At 43.2% G+C, this 19,353-nt stretch overlaps 2 protein-coding genes across 4 annotated transcripts; both read left to right on the forward strand.

Annotated features, from left to right (window-relative positions):
• The first annotated feature begins 549 nt into the window (after positions 1–549).
• On the forward strand, positions 550–9,216 carry TMEM171 (transmembrane protein 171). Of its 2 annotated transcripts, XM_009642182.2 has the most exons (5): positions 550–673; positions 1,152–1,859; positions 3,583–3,724; positions 8,169–8,397; positions 9,160–9,216. In XM_009642182.2, exons 2-4 carry the CDS (start codon positions 1,229–1,231, stop codon positions 8,389–8,391), a joined length of 996 nt encoding a protein of 331 aa, XP_009640477.1. In that variant the 5' UTR covers positions 550–673; positions 1,152–1,228; the 3' UTR covers positions 8,392–8,397; positions 9,160–9,216. The 2 variants fall into 2 exon arrangements, with proteins under 2 accessions (XP_009640477.1, XP_035753406.1); XM_035897513.1 differs by lacking the exons at positions 8,169–8,397; positions 9,160–9,216 and adding an exon at positions 4,048–8,162.
• A 4,607-nt stretch (positions 9,217–13,823) lies between these two features.
• On the forward strand, positions 13,824–19,131 carry TMEM174 (transmembrane protein 174). 2 transcript variants are annotated; one of them, XM_035897514.1, is made up of 3 exons: positions 13,824–13,905; positions 15,140–15,795; positions 16,764–19,131. In XM_035897514.1, exons 2-3 carry the CDS (start codon positions 15,164–15,166, stop codon positions 16,864–16,866), a joined length of 735 nt encoding a protein of 244 aa, XP_035753407.1. In that variant the 5' UTR covers positions 13,824–13,905; positions 15,140–15,163; the 3' UTR covers positions 16,867–19,131. The 2 variants fall into 2 exon arrangements, with proteins under 2 accessions (XP_035753407.1, XP_009640478.1); XM_009642183.2 differs by lacking the exon at positions 13,824–13,905 and having other exon boundaries at positions 15,131–15,795.
• Positions 19,132–19,353: the final 222 nt, after the last annotated feature.

Raw genomic sequence — 19,353 nt, forward strand, 5'->3', positions numbered from 1 at the left:
TACCTCCTTACACTTGGTAGGGGACAGCTTTCTCATGGTCCATCCAGACATGTTATTTTCCACAGTTTAAAATTCCCCTGGGTTTATGGTTGGGTTTTGATGAATGGTAGCCACTTGGACAGATATCTCCAGGGTTGCTAGTCACCGTGGTATGGAGTACTGGTGTCCATCTGAGCGCTGTAGGCTAGTGTCAGAGCAGCACAAACTTCCTGGTGTGTAGTGGCAGAAACAATTTTTTCTTTTTCTAGAGGTCACTGAATGGCACTCTGGCCGAGCTCTCAGTCAGGCTTTCCCCTGCCCAAGTTTGTCCACATCCAGCAGATTTTTTTATCCATACTACTATATGGGCTGTTACTGGCTTCAGCACTAGTTTCTGTTTGCTTCTGGTTTACTTCTGAATCTAGACTCCTGTAGGCTCAGAGCCTTCTGGGAGCCACCCTTGTTATATTTCTTTTTAAAGTTTTCTTGTAGCATCAGTGAGACTTTAGAGATAGTCTCTAGTATAGCTTTTTCCTTTTTTTTTTTCTTTTTTTTTTGTCTTTACAGAACAGAACCAAAAATCTATGTACTTGCTCTTGCAGCTATATTGGGACAGGAAGCTGATGTAAGGAGAGAAACGGAAACGTCTTTATTGCCTGTGGAAGGAGAAGCAAGATTTATATGCTTTGAAAAGGTATGTATTACAAGATTTACTTGGTAAAAAGTCCAATAGTCATCAATACTAATTTGCATTAAGGTTCTTTCTCTCAAGAGCTGTGACTTCCTGACATTCACTACAGAAATTTCCCCTAGCTTTCTGTTTTCAAGGGGAAAGCTGGCCTGTCCTTGTTCCCGGGATTCAGCCTTTGAAAACAATGTCCCCTTAATCATAAGACTGTGTATCTAAAGAAACAATTCATTTAGCTCTGCAACAGCAATTACAATTGTTTTCAGTCTAACTGCAAAGCAAGTTTTGTCTGTTCATCAGTATTCAATGGCAGCAAACTTGATTAGGCCCTTTAATCCTTAATGGAGGTACTACAAAACAGAAGATACACCACAAGTATACAATATAGGCTGGGTAGCAAATGAAGAACTAGATATTATAATGTAGCTAGTCACACTGGTTGTTTTTTTTTCCTCTTTTGATTCATGTATTTTCATGTTCACAGATCTACTGTAGTTTTCTGCCACTTAATGCTAACAGGAAAAAAAACCCAACTCATCTGCTTGAGGAGATTCTGTTGTAATGTATCCAGTGCCTGCTGCTGCACCAGGCAGTGAAGGAAATAATGGACAACATGGGAAACTTATTTTTTTCCTTTTTATTTTTGGAGCTATGTTGCTCTGTGCTGGATTCCTGCTTTCAGTCTTTATTCTCCAGTCATGCCCATCTGGAACCTTCAGTGACTGTAACGAGGTCCTTAAGGCTGCTGGACCTGTGCTGGCTGTAACCGGACTGGCTTGTGTTCTACTGGCACGATCAAGGGCCAGGCTGTACATAAGACAAAGACAATTGCAAAATGAGCAGGTGTACAGCCTTGTTTTTTGTCGTGGGAGCTGTCAGTTTGCCCAGTTTCTCATATTTGGATTCCTGTTCTTAACTAGTGGAATGCTAATTAGTATCCTGGGCATTTGGGTTCCTGGCTGCAGCCCCAGCTGGCACAGCATACAGCTCAACCACACCGGCAGTTCTGATGTGGACCTCCAGGGCTGTGGATTCCTGTCACTTCAAATCATGGGACCTTTGATTGTGCTTACCGGGTTGTGTTTCTTTGTGATAGCTCATGTTAAAAAGAAACAAAACTTAAATCTCAACCAAGAATCTTGTGAAAGTGAAGAACACCCTCAGAGCCCTGAATCTTTTCAGGTTACAGTAGGTGGGTAAATAATGTGTGAACTTTACATTTGAGAGTTAGTAGGTGGTTTTCCCACTATTTACCTCTGAATGTTACTTATTTGAGCTCTAAGCATGTCAGTTCTGGCATGTCAAGCCAGCCAAAACAGAAGGATCTTGCTTTGTCTTGTATGTTTTCTGTACGGTCAGTTCAGTTACCTTTCTCTCAAAGACAAAACCTCTCCTTTGGCACAAAACAAAAGGTCTGTCTGCGCAAAAGAAGCCATGTAATCTGACACAAATGAGTCCAATCCCACTTCCTTTCCCAAAGGGTGTAGCTGACACTGCAAATCACAGGTCTAATGACTTCTGTGACTATATTTAAGATTCATTTGAGCCTTGAGCTCTGACCCCTTAAACAGGAGAATCTGATTCATAAGCAGTATATTGTATCTTTTTAATCACGGCCACATATTCCATCAGTTGGATGTAATTGCAAGATGCTTCTGTTAATTGCACAGTATTTGAGTAAATGTGGTATGTTAGCAGGGAATGCTCCCCTGCATGTAGCACTGCTTTTAACACCCCATGAAAACATTCTACGCATAGATTATTCTGATAACTTTGTAGCTCTCAGGAGGGATTAATGAGTCAATCATAGTATTGCTTGACTGTCATCTGACAGCCTGGACTTGAAATCCATTATGCAAAAGTTTTTTTTCTTTCTGCCTGTCAAAAAGATCTGTAAACTGGTGACCCTCAGAAAATGTGAGGGTTTAAAGTCAGTTTTCCAGCCACCAGGATAAATGAAAGTGTCACAGAGAGGAATTCAGATTATCTTTAAAGGCAAGAAAGCAAAATTGGTGGATTCCTTTTATACTTCCATCAGGAAAAGTAAAACTGAAAGGCTGAAGGCTGAGGTCTGGCTGGCATAGTGATGTTCTGGAACAGTGGTGACTTGACTAGAAAACACACCCCACCTCACTCAATATTTTTGATGCCCCCTGACCTGTCTCTGCACACAACTTGCAAAGGAAAAAAAGTGACAGGCAGCTGTGAATGTCTATATAAATTATGCAAGCTCAGTGACTGATAAGAACTTTCTGTTTAAAAAAAAAAAAAAAAAACAATTGAAACCCCTCAATTACAAAGTTGAAATCAGATACGCTGCACAGTATGCTTAATAGTGAATTAGGTATCAACAGCATCATGGTACTAATGTTAGTAGTGTGCATTCAGCTATGAGTAATTCAGAAGGGAAACTGTCAAGGCACACAAGATCAGTCAGAACCATTAACTACTTGAATGCTTTTGTTATAACACTGAAGTAGATGTGGAGATACTTGAACCACCCTATTTTAGATGTGTAAGGGAAAACTAAATACTTGCCTAGCCTTAAAGTGAGCCAGCAGTAACTGTGTGCTTTGCCCTTACAGTTTCTGAAGACAGCTAACAGTGAAGAGTTTTGTGTCTCTTAGCTAGATGGAATGTTCCCTCTCCCCCAGGTGGATTTTCTAAATGAACTCTTTCATTTATGAATATGCTGCATTTTTATCTTGAGATAATTTGGGGGTTGCATGTATTTCCAATGTACTTTAACAACCCAGAATAGGACAGTTCTGTATGTGGGATCATTGCATTTTATCTTAAAAGGTAGACAGGTACAAATACTGTAATTCCAAAGACAGGAAATATTCTAGGATACAGTTAGAATAAACAGTGGTGCTCAATTTTTCAGAGGTAGTAACTGGTGTGTTTTTTCCTAGGTGATGCTGTAATGGTATTCCCACCTCCACCACCTCCTTATTTTGCTGACCCTCTGTCACCAACCATGACACGCTGTCTTATGTCAGGTGGTTTGCCTACAAGTGAAAATCCTCCACCATATCACTCTATCTTCAGTGATGGGTAAGGCTGTTTTCTTCTCTCTTTGGAAATCCAAGATGTTTCTCAAGGTATCCAAGATCATGTTCTTAAATAATCACTGTGAATTAACTCTCTTCTAGGCACTACCAAGTTTTCTAGTGCATCACTCAACTTACTTCAGATACCTTACTTGAAATGGCATTAAAATATCCTAGTATAAAAGGGAAATTGCAAACCACAGTGTGTCCTTCATGAGGTTTAAATTCTTACAAGTTTATTACGACTAAAAAGGACTTCTGAAGTGAAAACAAAGTCTTAAATCAGTGGCTTTATTTAAATATACTTAGATTAGGTTTCTTCCACAGATTGTCCAAGAGAAAGTACCCGTGACAGCAGTCCCCCAGTGACATGATATCCACACTGCCAGACTTTAGGAAGCCTTTGTAGAACCAATGCAGCAAGCCCTTCCTGACACTGATCCACAGGCCATGTGACTCTGGGAATGCCACTTTAGTGTGTTCTCTTCTCCCTGTGACCCTTAACTTGCTGCCTTGAGGAAGTGAGACCTGCCATGATTATCTACCTTGTTCCTGCTGTGGCAGTGTGTTGAGATAAAAGGATACCTCAATATTGTGGGAGAAGAGCAGGAGGCTCCAAGGACCTTAAAAGGGAGGTTACAATGCCAACTTCATCTTGGGATGTTGTACCTTACGCATGCAGCCACTCTTCTATATATTTAGTAGAGCTGATTTGCTAGATGCTGCCACCACCAAGCTCAGGGAGCAAGAGCTGCTGACTGAACTGAAGAGTTGTCTGCCCAGAAGCACTTGCAGGTTATTTATCGCCTGTGTGTTGCTGCCAGTGGGCTGCTAACTTCAGGATGAAAGAGGTCACTGCAACGGCCACATACTAGGAGCTAGAACTAGGTCTGGCCAGGAGAGCTAGATGCAACCTGCCTAGAGCCCCCAACTTATTTTCAGGCCCTTAATGATCCAGAATTGACTTGGCTTTACCTTTTGGAAGGTCCTGTGTCAGCTTGGTTTTGACCTGTGAGTCAGTAAGTGGTGTGGGACTTTTTCATTGGATGACTTGGTTTACAAGACTTGGTTTACATGCGGCATCCTACGTGCCATCACTGCAGCAATAGCCCCAGCCTGCCTGGCTGTGTCCAGTTGTAGTAGTTGTTGGGGCCATTGCTTTAATAACTTTACACTATACTCCAGACTTCTCCACTGATATGAGACAGTGTGTTCCATGACCAGTTGTACCAGTTGTGCACCTGATGTTGGTTCTTCTTCAAAACTCTAGTACTTATCTTCCTTTTGAAGTGAGCAAGCACAAATGCTCTTCCTGCCCAAAGACCTAAATGCCACAGGAGGAGGATACTTGTGTTAGCAATGGTGTTTATTCTTGTTACCATGCTGTGTGCAGCCATGTCTGTGGTTTTTCAGTCATCCTTTGAAGTATACCTGGTGGATTCTTGAGGCTCAGCCCCACTCTGTTCTCTAGTCAATCACCATCAACAACTCCACATATTGTCCTTAATTTCATAGTACCCTCCTCTGTATTTGTTGGAAACAGCAGATGCCTCCTTCTGTTGCTGTTACCACAACCTAGACTGTTCTGCCATCCATCAAAATCACTGGTTTTTAACACAGAATAAACACCTTTCTGTCAAAAACCCTACTCAGTTTTCCTTGCTACTATGCAACACTTCAGTGCACAATGGCACTGGCCCCCAAACCAAAAGATGATCGTGTACATGCCACCTAAGGAAAGGGGACGCTCCATGTTTAGTTCCCACTGACGTTGATGCTGTGTTGAGGGATGCAATGCCCAGTAAACCCTAGCTACACATGTAATTCGTTCAGTCTGGCGGTTTTCCACTTAAATTGTTTCAGAGATAGTACTTTTTATACAAAGGTGATGAGAATCTGTTGATTACTCAGTGCCCTAACCACCTGCCAATTGAGGGTGGCAAGGGTAGATGCAGGGATGAGAAGATGTTGGGGTTGATCAAGCAAAAGTGCTTTCTGGAGAGCAGTGGCTTCTATGACCAGGCACAAATTATTGTGTGAAGAAATGTTGTATTTGTAGTGTATAAAAGTCTCTGCCTGTTCTCAGATGGCAAGTGAAATACATCAGCTCTCAGAGCTACACTGCTGCATTTGGAGGACACCCAGAGCAAGGAGGAGGGAAAATAAACTCCTGCTGCTGAAAGAAGGAATTTACATGAAGTCTCTGTGTTCTTACTGGGCTGGGTGAAGGCATCCACAGCTGGAAGGTGTTTCATACCAGCTGCAGCTAGTCCTGGAGTTAGACACCACCCTGACCCTTGTCTGTGCTACAGCTCCAGCATATGCCTTAACTCCCATCTGTCATGTACATCCCAGATGTGCGTACAAAGGAAGTGGATATGTGTGGAGGAATGACATGCACCAAGAGTGAACCTGGACCTCTGGTAGCCCTGAGACAGTCAATTCAAATATGGTCCAAGGACATCCTCAAAAAAACATTTCTGTTTAAATACATTTAGAAGACCAGGCTGGAGTGTATGACTGGGGAAATACGGGAACATACATGAAAGCTGTGTTCTGCTTGTAGCCTTACAAGCATCTGAGAGAGAGTGACTCTTGTATCACCTGTCCATAAAAGTAAAATGCACAAAACTGAGGGCCAGAAGTCCTCTCTACCCTATCATTTCAGGCCCTGAGTTCAGATGTGGGCTGCCTGCCTGTGTGCTTGGTAAAACGTGTGCATTATCAAAGGGTATGAAAGAATGCAAGCAGCACATCCTGCACTAAAAAAAGGAGAAACAAAGGGCATTGGGGGAATGGCAAAAAAGCTAGTTTTTCAGGCTTTCTGTGGGCTCTCCCCGCTGGTGCACACCCCTCCTTCCTTCACCCGTTCTCCACAAAATCCCCTGCAGCTGGCTCAACTGCCTTAACCCACAAATGTCCAGTGCTGGTCCTCTGAACTTTGTGTGTGATCCCATCTACCCAATCATCATTGATCACCTGTGCTGGACTTCATTGTCATGTGAATAGAGAAGTACACAAAGAGGCAGTTTGTAGCCCAGCTTGTTGGAGCAGTTTCTAGTGGAGTGGACAAAACACCTCAACCTTGGATACAGAAACCGTGACCTCCTGCTTTGGTGTTCTGTGGCTGAGGGTGCTCTAGCTGTTACACTTCCATGCTCCCCAGGGTCGTCCCAGAGACCCTGTGAGTTGATACTACCGCTGGGTATTTCACTTGATCATGCTCTCCCATAGCTCAGCACTTGGTAGCAGCCATGGCTTCTTGACCAGTGCCAATTGGTTCTCAAGCCCTTTTATGGAGGAGAAGCAGTGGCCTCGTTCCTCCTAACATAGTGCCATGGTTGAAGATCCCGAAGCTGAAAGGGAATATCCATTTCATATGTGGGTGATCACTACACAAATGTGATTTGCCTCTTCAGTCCATTGCTCCATGTTCTGTCCACAAGTGCTGTGGCGGAGAGTGTGCTGGATGAGAAAGCTTGTAGGAAGCTGATGCATGGTCTGATTCCAAAAGTGGCTGGTTTTTTCCTACAGTCTGTTGTACAGCACTTCAGCGTTTGTCTTGTATTGTGTTCTGTTCTTTCTCCTTTAAACACACACCCTCACACAGCAGTAACAGCACTGAAGATGAGGTGACTATGCTCTATACTCCTGCTCCTCATGCAGTATTGATGGGGGTACAGATATATGCACAAAGGCAAGAGTCAGCTCTGGGCAGGAACGAGTTCTTCCTTTTCCTTGGAAGCAGCTGAAGCAATATGCTGAGGGCCAACTCCGGGGCAAGATGAGCAGCGTACCAGAATTACGTGCGTGCAACTGACTGGGATCCAATTGTGATGGTCAGAGGAGGGTAGCGAATACTTGGCTGCCCTCCTTGACTGTCACTGGGAACTTAGCAGCCTGGTTGCGTCCAGTTGCTTCTGTTTCTCCAGCTCTGAGCAGGAAGGCTACTCCTCATGTCTGTCGTGGGTTGCTGGAAAGCTTTATAAAAGTTTCAAGAGGCCTTTCATGTAAGATTTCAAATGGCTAAGGATTGCAGTTTTTGCAGTGCAATTCTAAGTGTAGTAACTGTCTTTCACAGGGGAAAGGGACAGTGTGTATGTGACAGTCTACAAAAGGGAAGATACATTAGGAGCTAAGGATCAGAAGAAGATTTAATAAGTCTGTGAGATAGCCCTGCCAGCATCAGCTAATACCCATAAGCCAGGCTATGACTGGTGATGTGAAAGGTTAGAAGGGAGCTTGTTTGCCCTTCCCCTCTGAATTAATAGAATTTTCATGAGAGTCATAATGTAGCCCATAGAATGAGATCCAAATGCTTATGCAAGTCCTTTGCTTAAGGGATTTTTAGGGAGTGTGCGTGTACATGAATGTTTATGTAAGTCAAGTGGAATTTCACTCACTGTAGAGAAGTGAATTATGCTAATACACAGTTTTGTGTTTTACAGAGCACAGCTTGCAGATGATGAAAGAACAGTTGCTGTTAGAGACTTTGAAACCATATATACAATTTCTGGAAGTAGCTCACCTTCAGATATTTTACCAATGCTATACCTCTCCACTGAATCACCTCCAAAATACGAAGAAAAAGCATCAGTAACAAATAATGAATATTCTCCATCTTCATCTTCTTCATCTATTTCCTTAGACACATCTGACACCAGCTCATAGAGGACTGTCAGTTAGACTTCATTTTTAAATTAAATTGTCCACTCAGATTTACAATTTTTCAATTTATTTACATTTTGTAATAAAAGCAATAACACTGGCTGTGTCTAATTTTTCATCATAAAGCATAAGTGATGAATTTGGGTTTCAAGAAATACTAGATAATGCTGGGCTTCTGAGCAAGTAGTCTGAAGGGATTCAATTCACTGCAAGAATGTTAAATGCTCATCTTGTTCTGTTACAGCTTCAGTTTCTATTTTTAGTTGTTCTTTATATAATGGAGGCACTAAGTAGAGACCAACTTTTTTTGCTGAATTTAATTAAATCTGTTTGGAGCTTCAAAAAAGAAATAATTAGGAAGTGGTTTTATTTCTGGTTCTGTACGACTTTTGTGGACAGTACTTGCTTGCAAAGTGAGTGGCTGTATACATACTCGGAGAGCATCACAAATAAGGGTGTTTAGGATTGGGACCAAATATATTATGGGGAACTTAAATGGTTACTGTTTGGTCTGCCTAGTAACAAATTCTCCATAGCTTAATTTAGACCCTCTCTGGTCCTTATGTAAGTATAATCCCTATGAAAATCAGTTTTAGCCAGCAGTTAAGAGCCCTGAGGCAGCACTGAAGATAGTTAATAGGCTAACAGTTTAACTGTGGTAATGACTGATTTCAGGGGGATTATACTACTGTTATGCATCGTCATTCATGGTTTATACAAGGGGTGCTTGTTTTGTGAGGGTGAACGCCACTCAGCAATCATATCTTCCAGGTGCAGACGTTACTTATCAACAAATGCAGGAGAGGCAGTTTCATGGAAACGCATGCAACACATGTTTTTAACGGACACAGCGCCTGACAGAGCCTTCAGAAATACAGCCCTCCTAGCTCCTCCGTCCGTGTGCAGCCCCTAAGTTAGCGGTAGCTGCCTCCCTTCAGGATGGAGTGATGACGGGTTCTGTTTTGCAAATATTTGCACCCATTCCCAAACTGAAGGATTTGCTTCTAGTAGGTAAGGATAATTAGCAGGAATTGAGTTGCTGCTGACCTTTGACGCTTTATGAACTTGCTCTGAACCCTGTTTGAGAACAACAGACCTGGTTCTGTGCCCAGAAACACAAGGTGGCAGAGTTACTGCTTCAGCTTGGTTCAGCATGGTGCACTTACCAGCATTAAAACATCTTGCAAGAGTGATTTCTCTCTTGTTCAGCTGAGTCTCTGGACAACTGCATGCTCTGGGACCTCAGCTACCCCTCAACTTGTCTTCTGCCACACTGAATTTCAGGAAACCTGGCTGTAACAGAATGCCAGACCTTGAAATAAGCAATGAAGTTCTCTCCTGTGCCTAGAGAAAGATGATTGCCTCATGTCATGTTTCTGTGAACGTGCCTCTCACCTGCAGAGTTCTGTAGAGAGATGCTCAGGAGCTCCTGCATTTGGCCATTTATTTCCACCTCTGCATCATTCCCTCGGTCATGCTAGGGCAGCTCTTTGTGCAGCCACACAAAAACAAACCAGCCAGTGAGGGAAGTATATTTAGCCAGCAAATAGAGCCGAGGGGCTTATGTATGCAGAGTAATGAGCAAACACAGCACAGAGAGGGATTTAGTATGTGGGAGCTGATTAAACTGGCGTGACTCAGCCATGGGAAATGTCTGTATGAAGAAAGGGGATCCACAAAAGCCAGCAGGCATTTTGTCCTCTTCTCTCCCAAGTGTGTTTTATCTAGTGATTTTTTCAGAGCTGCTGTTCCTTGAATGCCTTCTGTAATCCAAGCTACAGTTTACCATCTTTTTAATTTTTTTTTTTTAAATCTTTTGTTTCTCACCTGATTTTTAACAGTGGTGCCCACCGTCCTGCATGATTCATGCATACAAAGCCTTGCACATGCCCAAAGGAGCTTGTCTCTCTCTCTGGATTTGTCATGATATTGTATAGTAAGTACAGAAGCTGGGGTATTTTACCTAAAAGATCCCATGCAAACAAAGACCCATGTTGACTTTGTTCTGTTGTTTGAATTACAAATGAGCACTCATTTGCTGAAAAGGTTAAACATCAAAAAGCATTTAAACAAATAATTCTTGAAATACGTCACCATTGTTTTTTTCTTTTTTTTTTTTAAATACAGTCACATCTGATTGCTAGCTGTAAAAGGTATTAACCTTTAGCGCTGCCTGCAATTTGCTCAAGCAGTTGTTCCCAAGATGTACCCAAGAGACCAGACAAATCAAGTAGAATATGTCGACCCCGAGCTGAGTCCTCTGGAACTGAAGCATGATCTTCTTGTTTTTCTTCAAGGTTACCATGTTTTGATCTTCCATTGTAGAGTCTCCAGTGTGGATAACTTTTTTTCTAAAAGAGCGGTCTTCACAGAAAGCATAGTTTAGAAAGCTGCTGACCTGACCCTTCAGAGTCAGCACCTGAATTTCCTGGGGAGGGTAGGTGTTACTTCTGAAAACATAGATTGAAAACAGAGTTCCTCTCTGTATCATTTTGGGAGTATGCTGAGGAAATTGTTCAATGCACAGCTGTATTAGCATCTCCTATTTTTGACTTCGAGAATCATTCCTTGAAAACTCTGTGGATGTGTTGGGTGCATGTCCATAACCTTCTCAGCACTGAGAGAACTACCATATTCAGGGCAACAGTATTAGCTTACTGTGTTGTTGAAACGTGTTTCAGCGAGGTCAGAAAATATAAGAGGCTAGCAGATCTGCTCCACCACTGAAAGTTGCCACTGGGTGAACAGCTTTAGTGGGGGGAATTTTTCACATGGGGAGTAGGGGTGAAATGTGTATTAGAAAGGAAGAAACACCTTGTAAAACTATAAAAGTAGCTTAAAATAATACAGAACAGTGTTTTTATTGAGGAAGTGAGATACTTTACTGTCACACTAATGGTGCTATAATACCCTTTCTGCCCTAGGGTTAGCTTAAGTGCTTGACACACAAATGCTATGGAGCAAATCAAGTTGGTTACTGATTCACACTACTTAAACAGGCAAAGTGGGAGGTAAGGATTGCTTACCCTCGGTAAGTGAAGTTAAGGTCTCTCTTCCTTGCTGCCTGCACTGACATTGCTCTGCTTCTAACTGCAACGCTACAACTCTTTGGATATGAGAAGAATTCACAAAAATACAAATGGATGCCTCCTCTCTAGGAGAAGTCTTTCTTCCTGCATCACCAGCAGCTAAAAAAAATGGAAAGCTAACTCATCCGGAAAACAGATTGCACAGATCTCTGCAATCATGCTATGTTTTTAGGATAGAAGCACTCATTGGATTACACCCACCCCCTCCTTGCCCTTTGTGGTTGGTAGCACTATATCCATCTATCCCTTTTGCATCCTACCTCTTCAGAGTCATGGCTTGTGGGGCCTCTCTGTGTCCAGGCAGACATTTCTGCCCATACCTCCATGTTTCTGCAGCGAACGTGTCACCCTTCACCTAGGTCTGTGCTCTTCCGTCTCCCCCACATGCATGTATCCAGATGATTAGGTATGGAATTACCTTCAATTCAGTGTGCCTGCTGACAAGACAACATCCCCTGGGAGTGTATTTAACCACCTTGCAGGTAGGTGCAGTTGTGGGCAGCTCGCTGAACCTGCTCCTCACGGTTTATTTACACTTAGAGGCTGGCAGTGCAGTAGTACAGGGCCCCTGGGTGCAAGGCCGTGTCGTGGTGGTTCTTTAGGTACTGTTCTTACACACGTAATGTGTGTTTTCCACTAAACACGCCACGTACAGTGGCCTTTCTCTAGGAAAAAGTCTCTCTTAGTCAAATCATCGGCTCCTTAATCTCCCTACAGTTGAATGTTTCATTATGGAGTGATATTTTGTAACTACTCCTTTTAAAGCCAATCAGTATGCAATACCATGGCATAATTTTCTTTTATACGACATCTTTTGCATGTCCTATGACTAAGCCCCTGACTATGTTATAGGCGTATAAGAAAATAAAACCCCACTAAAACAGGCTGATAATGTGAACAACTGTGTAAAAAATATAGCAGAAGGAGAGGAGAAAAGGATTAAGTGGAAGGCCTGTCAGTGTTTACTGGGATGACTCCTGAAACAGGTCAGAGAACTGAGGAGGTGCAGAGTGCTACAGAAAACCTGCTTCCAGCAGCAAGTGCTGCAGTGAAGTCTGCATTGGTGATTGAAAGTTACGTACAGGAGCGGAAAGCAAAGCAGTGCTTGTGTTCAGGGGTAAGGTCCCTGAAGCAGATGGGAACAAAACTGTAGTGAGATTTGAAAACAGCACCCATTCTAAAAACCTCACTGATCAGTTCCTGAGGTTTCACAAAACTGTTTTCATTTGTTTCGGGAGTTATTCCAGGTAAAAGGGGATGCACTTAGTAAATCAGCATCTTTAAGTGAGTTCCCAGAACATACATTTACTTGGCAAAGTAAAGTACTGGCCTTAAAAAATCAGTGTGATCTGGTAATCTCTTAAGATCTTGACAGCTGCCTGAATGCAGCATTGCCACTGTCTGGGGAAATAATGGGAGAAATGTGGGGAGGCTTAGAGGAAATTATATCTTACAAAGAGGGGACAGTTTACAGGGAAAGGTGTAATTTTAATTTAGATCCTACTGCACCAAGCAGAAAGTGTTTTCCATCCCATTTTCAAAGTTCAAGTGACAAGTAACCCTGGAAGAAACCACCTGTATCCTCCAGCTCTACTGTGCACTTGCTCAACAACCATGAAGTCAAGTCCAGGCCAGAGGCAAAAAGCATCAGCCATGGGATGATGTAACACCCAACTTGGAAAACTCTGGCTCCAGCCAGCATCTAAGGATCATTGTGTAGGACCAAGGAAGTGCTCCAGCACAATCATGTTGCAAATAGCAGTTACAGAGTTCTTGAATGAATGAGAGGAGGAACGTGACACTACATCTGTATATACCATTAGTTAGACAGCTGTTATGATATAATGCTGCTTTTTAAAGGATGTTGGAAAGCCTAGATGATTCAGCAAACAGTGGCAAAAATGATTCATGGTATGGAAAAACCTGACTTGCAGAGAGCAGTAACAGAAGTTCATTCCATTAAGTTTACCAAATATAAGGCTAAAGGTGACTTAGGTTTTGGCTATAATTACCAATACGAGGACAGCTTATCTAGTATTTCAGCAGTGTCTACTTTAGTTGTCATCATATGAAACCACTGCATTGCAAGCCCTAATTCTTTGCTCAAGTGGTGCAGAGAGTCCTGACTAAACTTGGTGCTGGGGCAAGGGGTGATCTTGAGTGTATTTGTCCGAAAATTTGTTGGTGCCCTCAGTAATAGATGAGGCATAATACTGACTTCGGAAACTTCGCAGACATTTTTTAATGGAGTCCGGCACTAATGTTCCTCCAGGTCTATCTGCCAACAAATGAGAAATACACATCTGCCATTGCATTTAGCACCGGTTCTGATTACACCTTTCAGAAGCGAGCTGTTGTCGCACTGTGTGATACGAATGCACAGGAGGTTAAAGACACCTTTGCTGATTTTGAAGAAGCAGTCTGAAAGGTGAGTTTTCTAGTTCTAGAGCTATTTTTATCTAATAAATCTCAGGATAAGCTTGCTTCCCCAGAGCTGCTGGTAGCAGGAAATAGCATTATACGTTCTACCACCTGAGGAGTAATCTCTGTCCTGTGTGTATTCCCCTGCCATGCTAGTCAAAACAGATTGAGCAGCTGGAGATCTTTTCCTCCTAAAGAAATTATACAAAGATGTTCTACCAGAACGCTCAGACAGCAATTACTTTAGTCTGAAACTGTTAGTAAACAGAAAATCTTAATATTCAGTTAATCTGTTTGTTTAATATACAGGATATATGTTCTAGGCGCTCCTGTGTATTGGATAAGATCCCTCACTTTACCAGGTTTAACATTGCAGGAGATGCTTTCTCATTCCTGCAGTGGTGCGCTGTTCAGAGTATGTGGGCTTTATTCAGTATAAACTTTGACAAAGGGGTGGATATCCCACAACAAAAAATGTCCACCAGTAAGAGGAAATTACAGAGCAATTATGCTACCTTCAAACAGCTGGAAAGCTTTGGCTGGCTTGAAATAACTTTTCTCCCACAGCCATCAGCTCTCCCAGGCTGTTCAGCACTCACCACCCTGTTGGTGCTTACCCTCCCACCCACTCACTGCTCCCCCTTGGCAAAATATCAGAAAGCCTGCTTTGATATTTTTTAAACCATTGAAGCTCTGGACTGGAGAACGAGCTGCAGGAGAGGTCCAGGCGTGGCCATAAATGTCATGCCTCAGAGCACTGCAAAGCACTTCCAGCTATGGCCGCGCATTTTCCTGCAGATCTGGGTTGCTGGAGTGGTGGCCCAAGGAGAGCGATAGTAGCCGCAGTGCTGCTGACTAAACGTATGCTGTCCATATGTTGGATGCATCAGCTGGCAGGGGGCCTGTGAAAAGCAGCGGTGTCTGCAGCTTCCGTTCTCTCCCATCTGGCATGGGCACAGCAAGAAAGTTATCAGTTGGTGCCAAATTAAAGAAGAGGATAAACAAAAAGATAAGCAGCCATGCAAGGGTGAAGCCATTTCGGAAGCAGTGGTGGTAATTCAAGAAGTCTTTAGCGATCTCTTTAGGCTTCACTTCCCAGACCTTTATTCTTCTAAGCAAAGTTTATTCTTTCACATGATGTACCCTGTTAACCATACACGCACAAAGTTCTTGCATAACTAACCTGAACCTTCGACTTTAAATGCTCTGCGGAGTCCCTTACGAGCCCCCTTTCTCTTCAGGCAGAAGATACATTATACTCAGTAATGGAGCAGAACAACAACAGCGTAGAAGATTTCTCCTTGAACGTCTTTTCTGTCACTCCTTATCAGCCAAGCAGATCCGATGTCCTGGTGTCAGATGGGGATAAAGCCGGCGCCACTTTGCTCTTCTCAGGTGTGTTTTTGGGACTGGTGGGGATCACTTTCACTGTGATGGGATGGATAAAATACGACGGCGTTACTCACCTGGAGTGGACTCAGTTACTGGGGCCCATTCTGCTGTCTGTTGGGGTGACTTTTATTCTGATTGCTGTTTGTAAATTTAACATGCTTACATGCAAGCCCTGTAAAGAGAGAGAGGAAAACATGTCAGACCTCGACCAAACTGCAAGCGGACAGTCCTTCGTCTTCACCGGCATTAACCAGCCTATAACTTTTCATGGCGCCACTGTGGTACAGTACATCCCTCCGCCGTACCCAGCCCAAGAAGGCATTGCTGTGAGCCCTGGCTACCTTCACCCGGTGCTCAGCTGCTGTGGTGCTGTTTCCTCCAGTGCCTCACCCATTCCCACCCCGGGCTCTGCTCACTTCTGCCCTGCCTGCCCCCTGGATAACCCAGCTTTTACCGGAGACGAGAACTACGCTACTTATGCTACAGAGAATACCAGGAATCAGAGGTACATCTTCTGAAATGCCTTAGTGTGTTTGGACACAGGCTTCTGAGTACTTTAAGTGCTGTGTATGGTTTCAAAGGAAACAACAGCTAGTCCAGGGTGTTACCCTTCTTCAGATTTTTTTTTTCTTTGTTAGGAGTATTTCTTGAGTAAAGACTATGGAAACATATTTTTCTGGAACACATTTTTATCCAAATTAAATTCACTTATGAATCCCTTTCAATTTTCAGCCTACTAAATCTCTTGTTATTTTTGAAGGTATTGGTATATATGGTCCTGCCCATGGGGTTTTTTTAATGCTTATCTTAATACCTTTAAGCCGTTGGCCAGAAGGTTGTTATATGTACAGCCAGAGGCTTCCACTCAAACACAATCACAACACATGAGTCAGCGCACAAACAGCATTTTTAGGATAATGTGAGGATCAGTTTGGTACCAGATGCTCCCCCTCCTGATTATGCCTGGTTGCAACATGCTCCTCTCCTGCTGTAGCAGCCTTCCAACCCTTACTCTTTTCCCAGTTTGGGGGCATAAACAAGATCACTGATATTACAGAGCAGCATGAAACTGCTTTAATCAGACACTAAATAATTTTATGTAGTTCTTTCCTGTAAGGAAAAATATTCTAATTATAGGAATTACTCAAAATTATATTCTTCCTTGAACACAGGTCACTTTTAGTTCATTCATCGAAGTCCATTTGAAAAACTGCAGACTGACTGACGGGCTGCAGCAACATGTGTGGCAGGCATAGGCAGCCTGAAAACAAAGGTCACCTCCTGACACTTTTACACTTCACGAAAAGAACACAGCAAATGGCTGAATTGCAGTAAAACTTCATCTCATAGCATTTTCTCAAGAATCAGGAAGTGCTTTGCCCAGATAAGGCTGACAGGATGCGGTACTGAGGTTATGTGCATGCTTTGTGTTTGCTAAATTCTTTTTGTACCTGCTCCTCTTCCTACTTTCAGGTCAGAGGACAGTTGTGACGAGCCAGAAGAACTGCTGGAAGACTATGCCTGTCATGACATGTCACCTCCACGTTATGACGAAATATACCCGCTGTCTTCATAAAATAACCACGGACAATTCTAAGAGATGCCAGCTTTTAATCCCCAAGAATCTTTTCTCTTAACACTTGCATGACAAGCGAGTGTGAAAAAGATCTTGGTGCTGATACGCAGTTCAGTATCACTGAAGATACTTAACTAATCTCTTCTTTTCTCCCTCAAGATTCATTAGCCCTTTGCTATGCAGTTTAATAGCAGAGCTATTGATTATTTAATGGCAAAACTATTAATAGCAAAGCTATTAAACTCAAGGATCTAAATCCATATTAGGGTTCCCCAACAAGAAACCTGATTTTCAGACTTGCTGAAACCAGTATGAACTGTGAATGCGCAAGAGGTTTGTGGAAGGTCATGATTGCTCCTGGACATTCAGCATCATTAGAAAACACTTGATTCATTGTTGATATATTTTCCCTCTTGATTGTTTGGGAAACTTCAAAAGTGCTCAAACGTCTGATCCATGAAAGTGCCTATAATGTCTTAATTCAGTCTGATTCCTTAGACTAGCTCATTCATTAATAAGTCCAGTCTACAGATTAAACTTCCTCTGCTTGGTTCACCTGTACAGCCAAGTCCTGTGCACATTTTTGGAGCACTCTACTTGAACCAGAGCATTCCAGAGCAGAGAAAATACAAATAGTGACCTCTGCCCATTTTTATGCAGACCTCTAAGAGATCCTGCACGCATCAAATTCACTTCGCTTCTTGACTGAATGTGGGTCCCAGGCACACAACTCAGGCTGCAGGTTCCCCCAGAGCATCCAGGCAACTATGGGCTGCAGTGAACTTTCTTGTTCAAGTTCAACTTTCAAGATCAGCATGGTTCCAGTTGTTTCATCCACAAATGGATTTACAGCCGTATCTAACAAAGGATGAGGGTGCATAAACTACAAAATCTTGCAATCCAGAATGGAGGTCCCAAAAAGCTTTGCTCAGGAGCTGTGTAAACCCCAGAGCAGCGAGAATGCCAGAAGTCCTTTTGGTTTTATTTTGTATTTCCATATATGCATCAAGTTCTGCTTTTGAGTGGTGCCTAGAAGTACCCTGACACATCTGGACAAGCCAGATGCAGGATCCCATCGTTTTTGCCTATCTGCCTCAAAGTTCTCAAACCAAAAGCTGTTCTCAGCCCACAGCTGCTGCAGCAGGCACCACACAAAATGGTACAGAGGGCAGTGATTACCGCCCAAAGCCACTGAGTGGCGTGCTGCTGGCGTGCCTGCGGGTCAGTCTCCTGGCCTGGAATGGCACGGCTAAAAGCAGGTGTCTACTATGGAATGCATGAATTCTCTCTTAGTTGCCAACACAGCTGTCTCAGATCCTACCAGTTGTCATTGACCTGCGATTGATGTCATCGATCTCATTCCTGAGGGCTGGAGAACCTGAGCATGGGCAGGCAGGATGGGATGTACCTGTCAGCTGGAAGTCAGTGAGTGCCCATGCAGCCTTGCTAGCAATCAGGACACGTAGCTCAGGATGGAGAGGTCAGGATGGAGATGCAACATTGTCCAGTTTCATGGAGCTGCAGGTGCACACCGACCTCCCTGGCCTGTACACTTAGAGGGTGCCAAGCAACAGAGCACTTTTGGAGGGGCACAAGACAACCACTGTGCTCCACAGCAACGGATGTGACACTGGCAGAGGTCATATTTGGGACACAACATTTAAACCGACTCAAAGCTGGATCAGCAACTGAGCAGCAGCTACTGGACAGTGACCACAAACTATGTGCAAGGTTTTCTCACTAGAGGAATATGGGGCATGCTGCTTTTCCGCAGCAATGGCCCAGTGTTAGCAGGTAGGCACGTACAGTTGCAGAAAGTCAGGCACTCTGTGTTCAGCATGATCTCTACGGGACTGAGTGAGAGAACAGAAGTACGTAAAAATAAATGCAGGTTTCTCTTATGGAAATCTCTTGCTCCTCTTCAAGAAGTTACACAGAGGTGAACCCATCCTTCCTCCACAGCAGGAAACTAGAAGGTCCCAAATCCCCAGTTAGTTCCACATGGACAGATCCCTGCACTTAGCACGTAGTTCTGCTGACTCCAGCAAGCACTGCAGGAGCGCAGAGGTCAGGCTTGATGGATCCAGTTGCAGGACCAGGGTCAAAATTTCTACCCGATCACCCTCCCCCACCCCCCACAAGAAGAAAATTCCTTCAGTCAGAAACCACAGACTTTTGCTGCTGCTCTCTCTTTTTTTTTTTTTCCCCTCCCCCAAATATGTGGCATTAGCATGTTTCATGGGGTACTCATAACGTTATTTTTAAGGCATCAAATCGTACTGTCAGAGTAAATATGAGAAATCCAGAAAGTTGCACTGTGGACTCCACATTGCTTTTAAAGTTTACTTCTGTAGACACTAAGTTTATTGAAAGAACCCTGGGATTCTTTTTAGAGAGAAGGCTGAAAAAATAGATTTAAATAACTATGTATTAAAATTATCTTGAGCCATCTGATGAATTCTGCCTGAATTCTGTAGGATTTTTTTC

The sequence above is a fragment of the Egretta garzetta genome, unplaced genomic scaffold (assembly GCF_000687185.1).
Source record: "Egretta garzetta isolate BGI_Z169 unplaced genomic scaffold, ASM68718v1 scaffold617, whole genome shotgun sequence".
Classification (NCBI taxonomy): domain Eukaryota; kingdom Metazoa; phylum Chordata; class Aves; order Pelecaniformes; family Ardeidae; genus Egretta; species Egretta garzetta.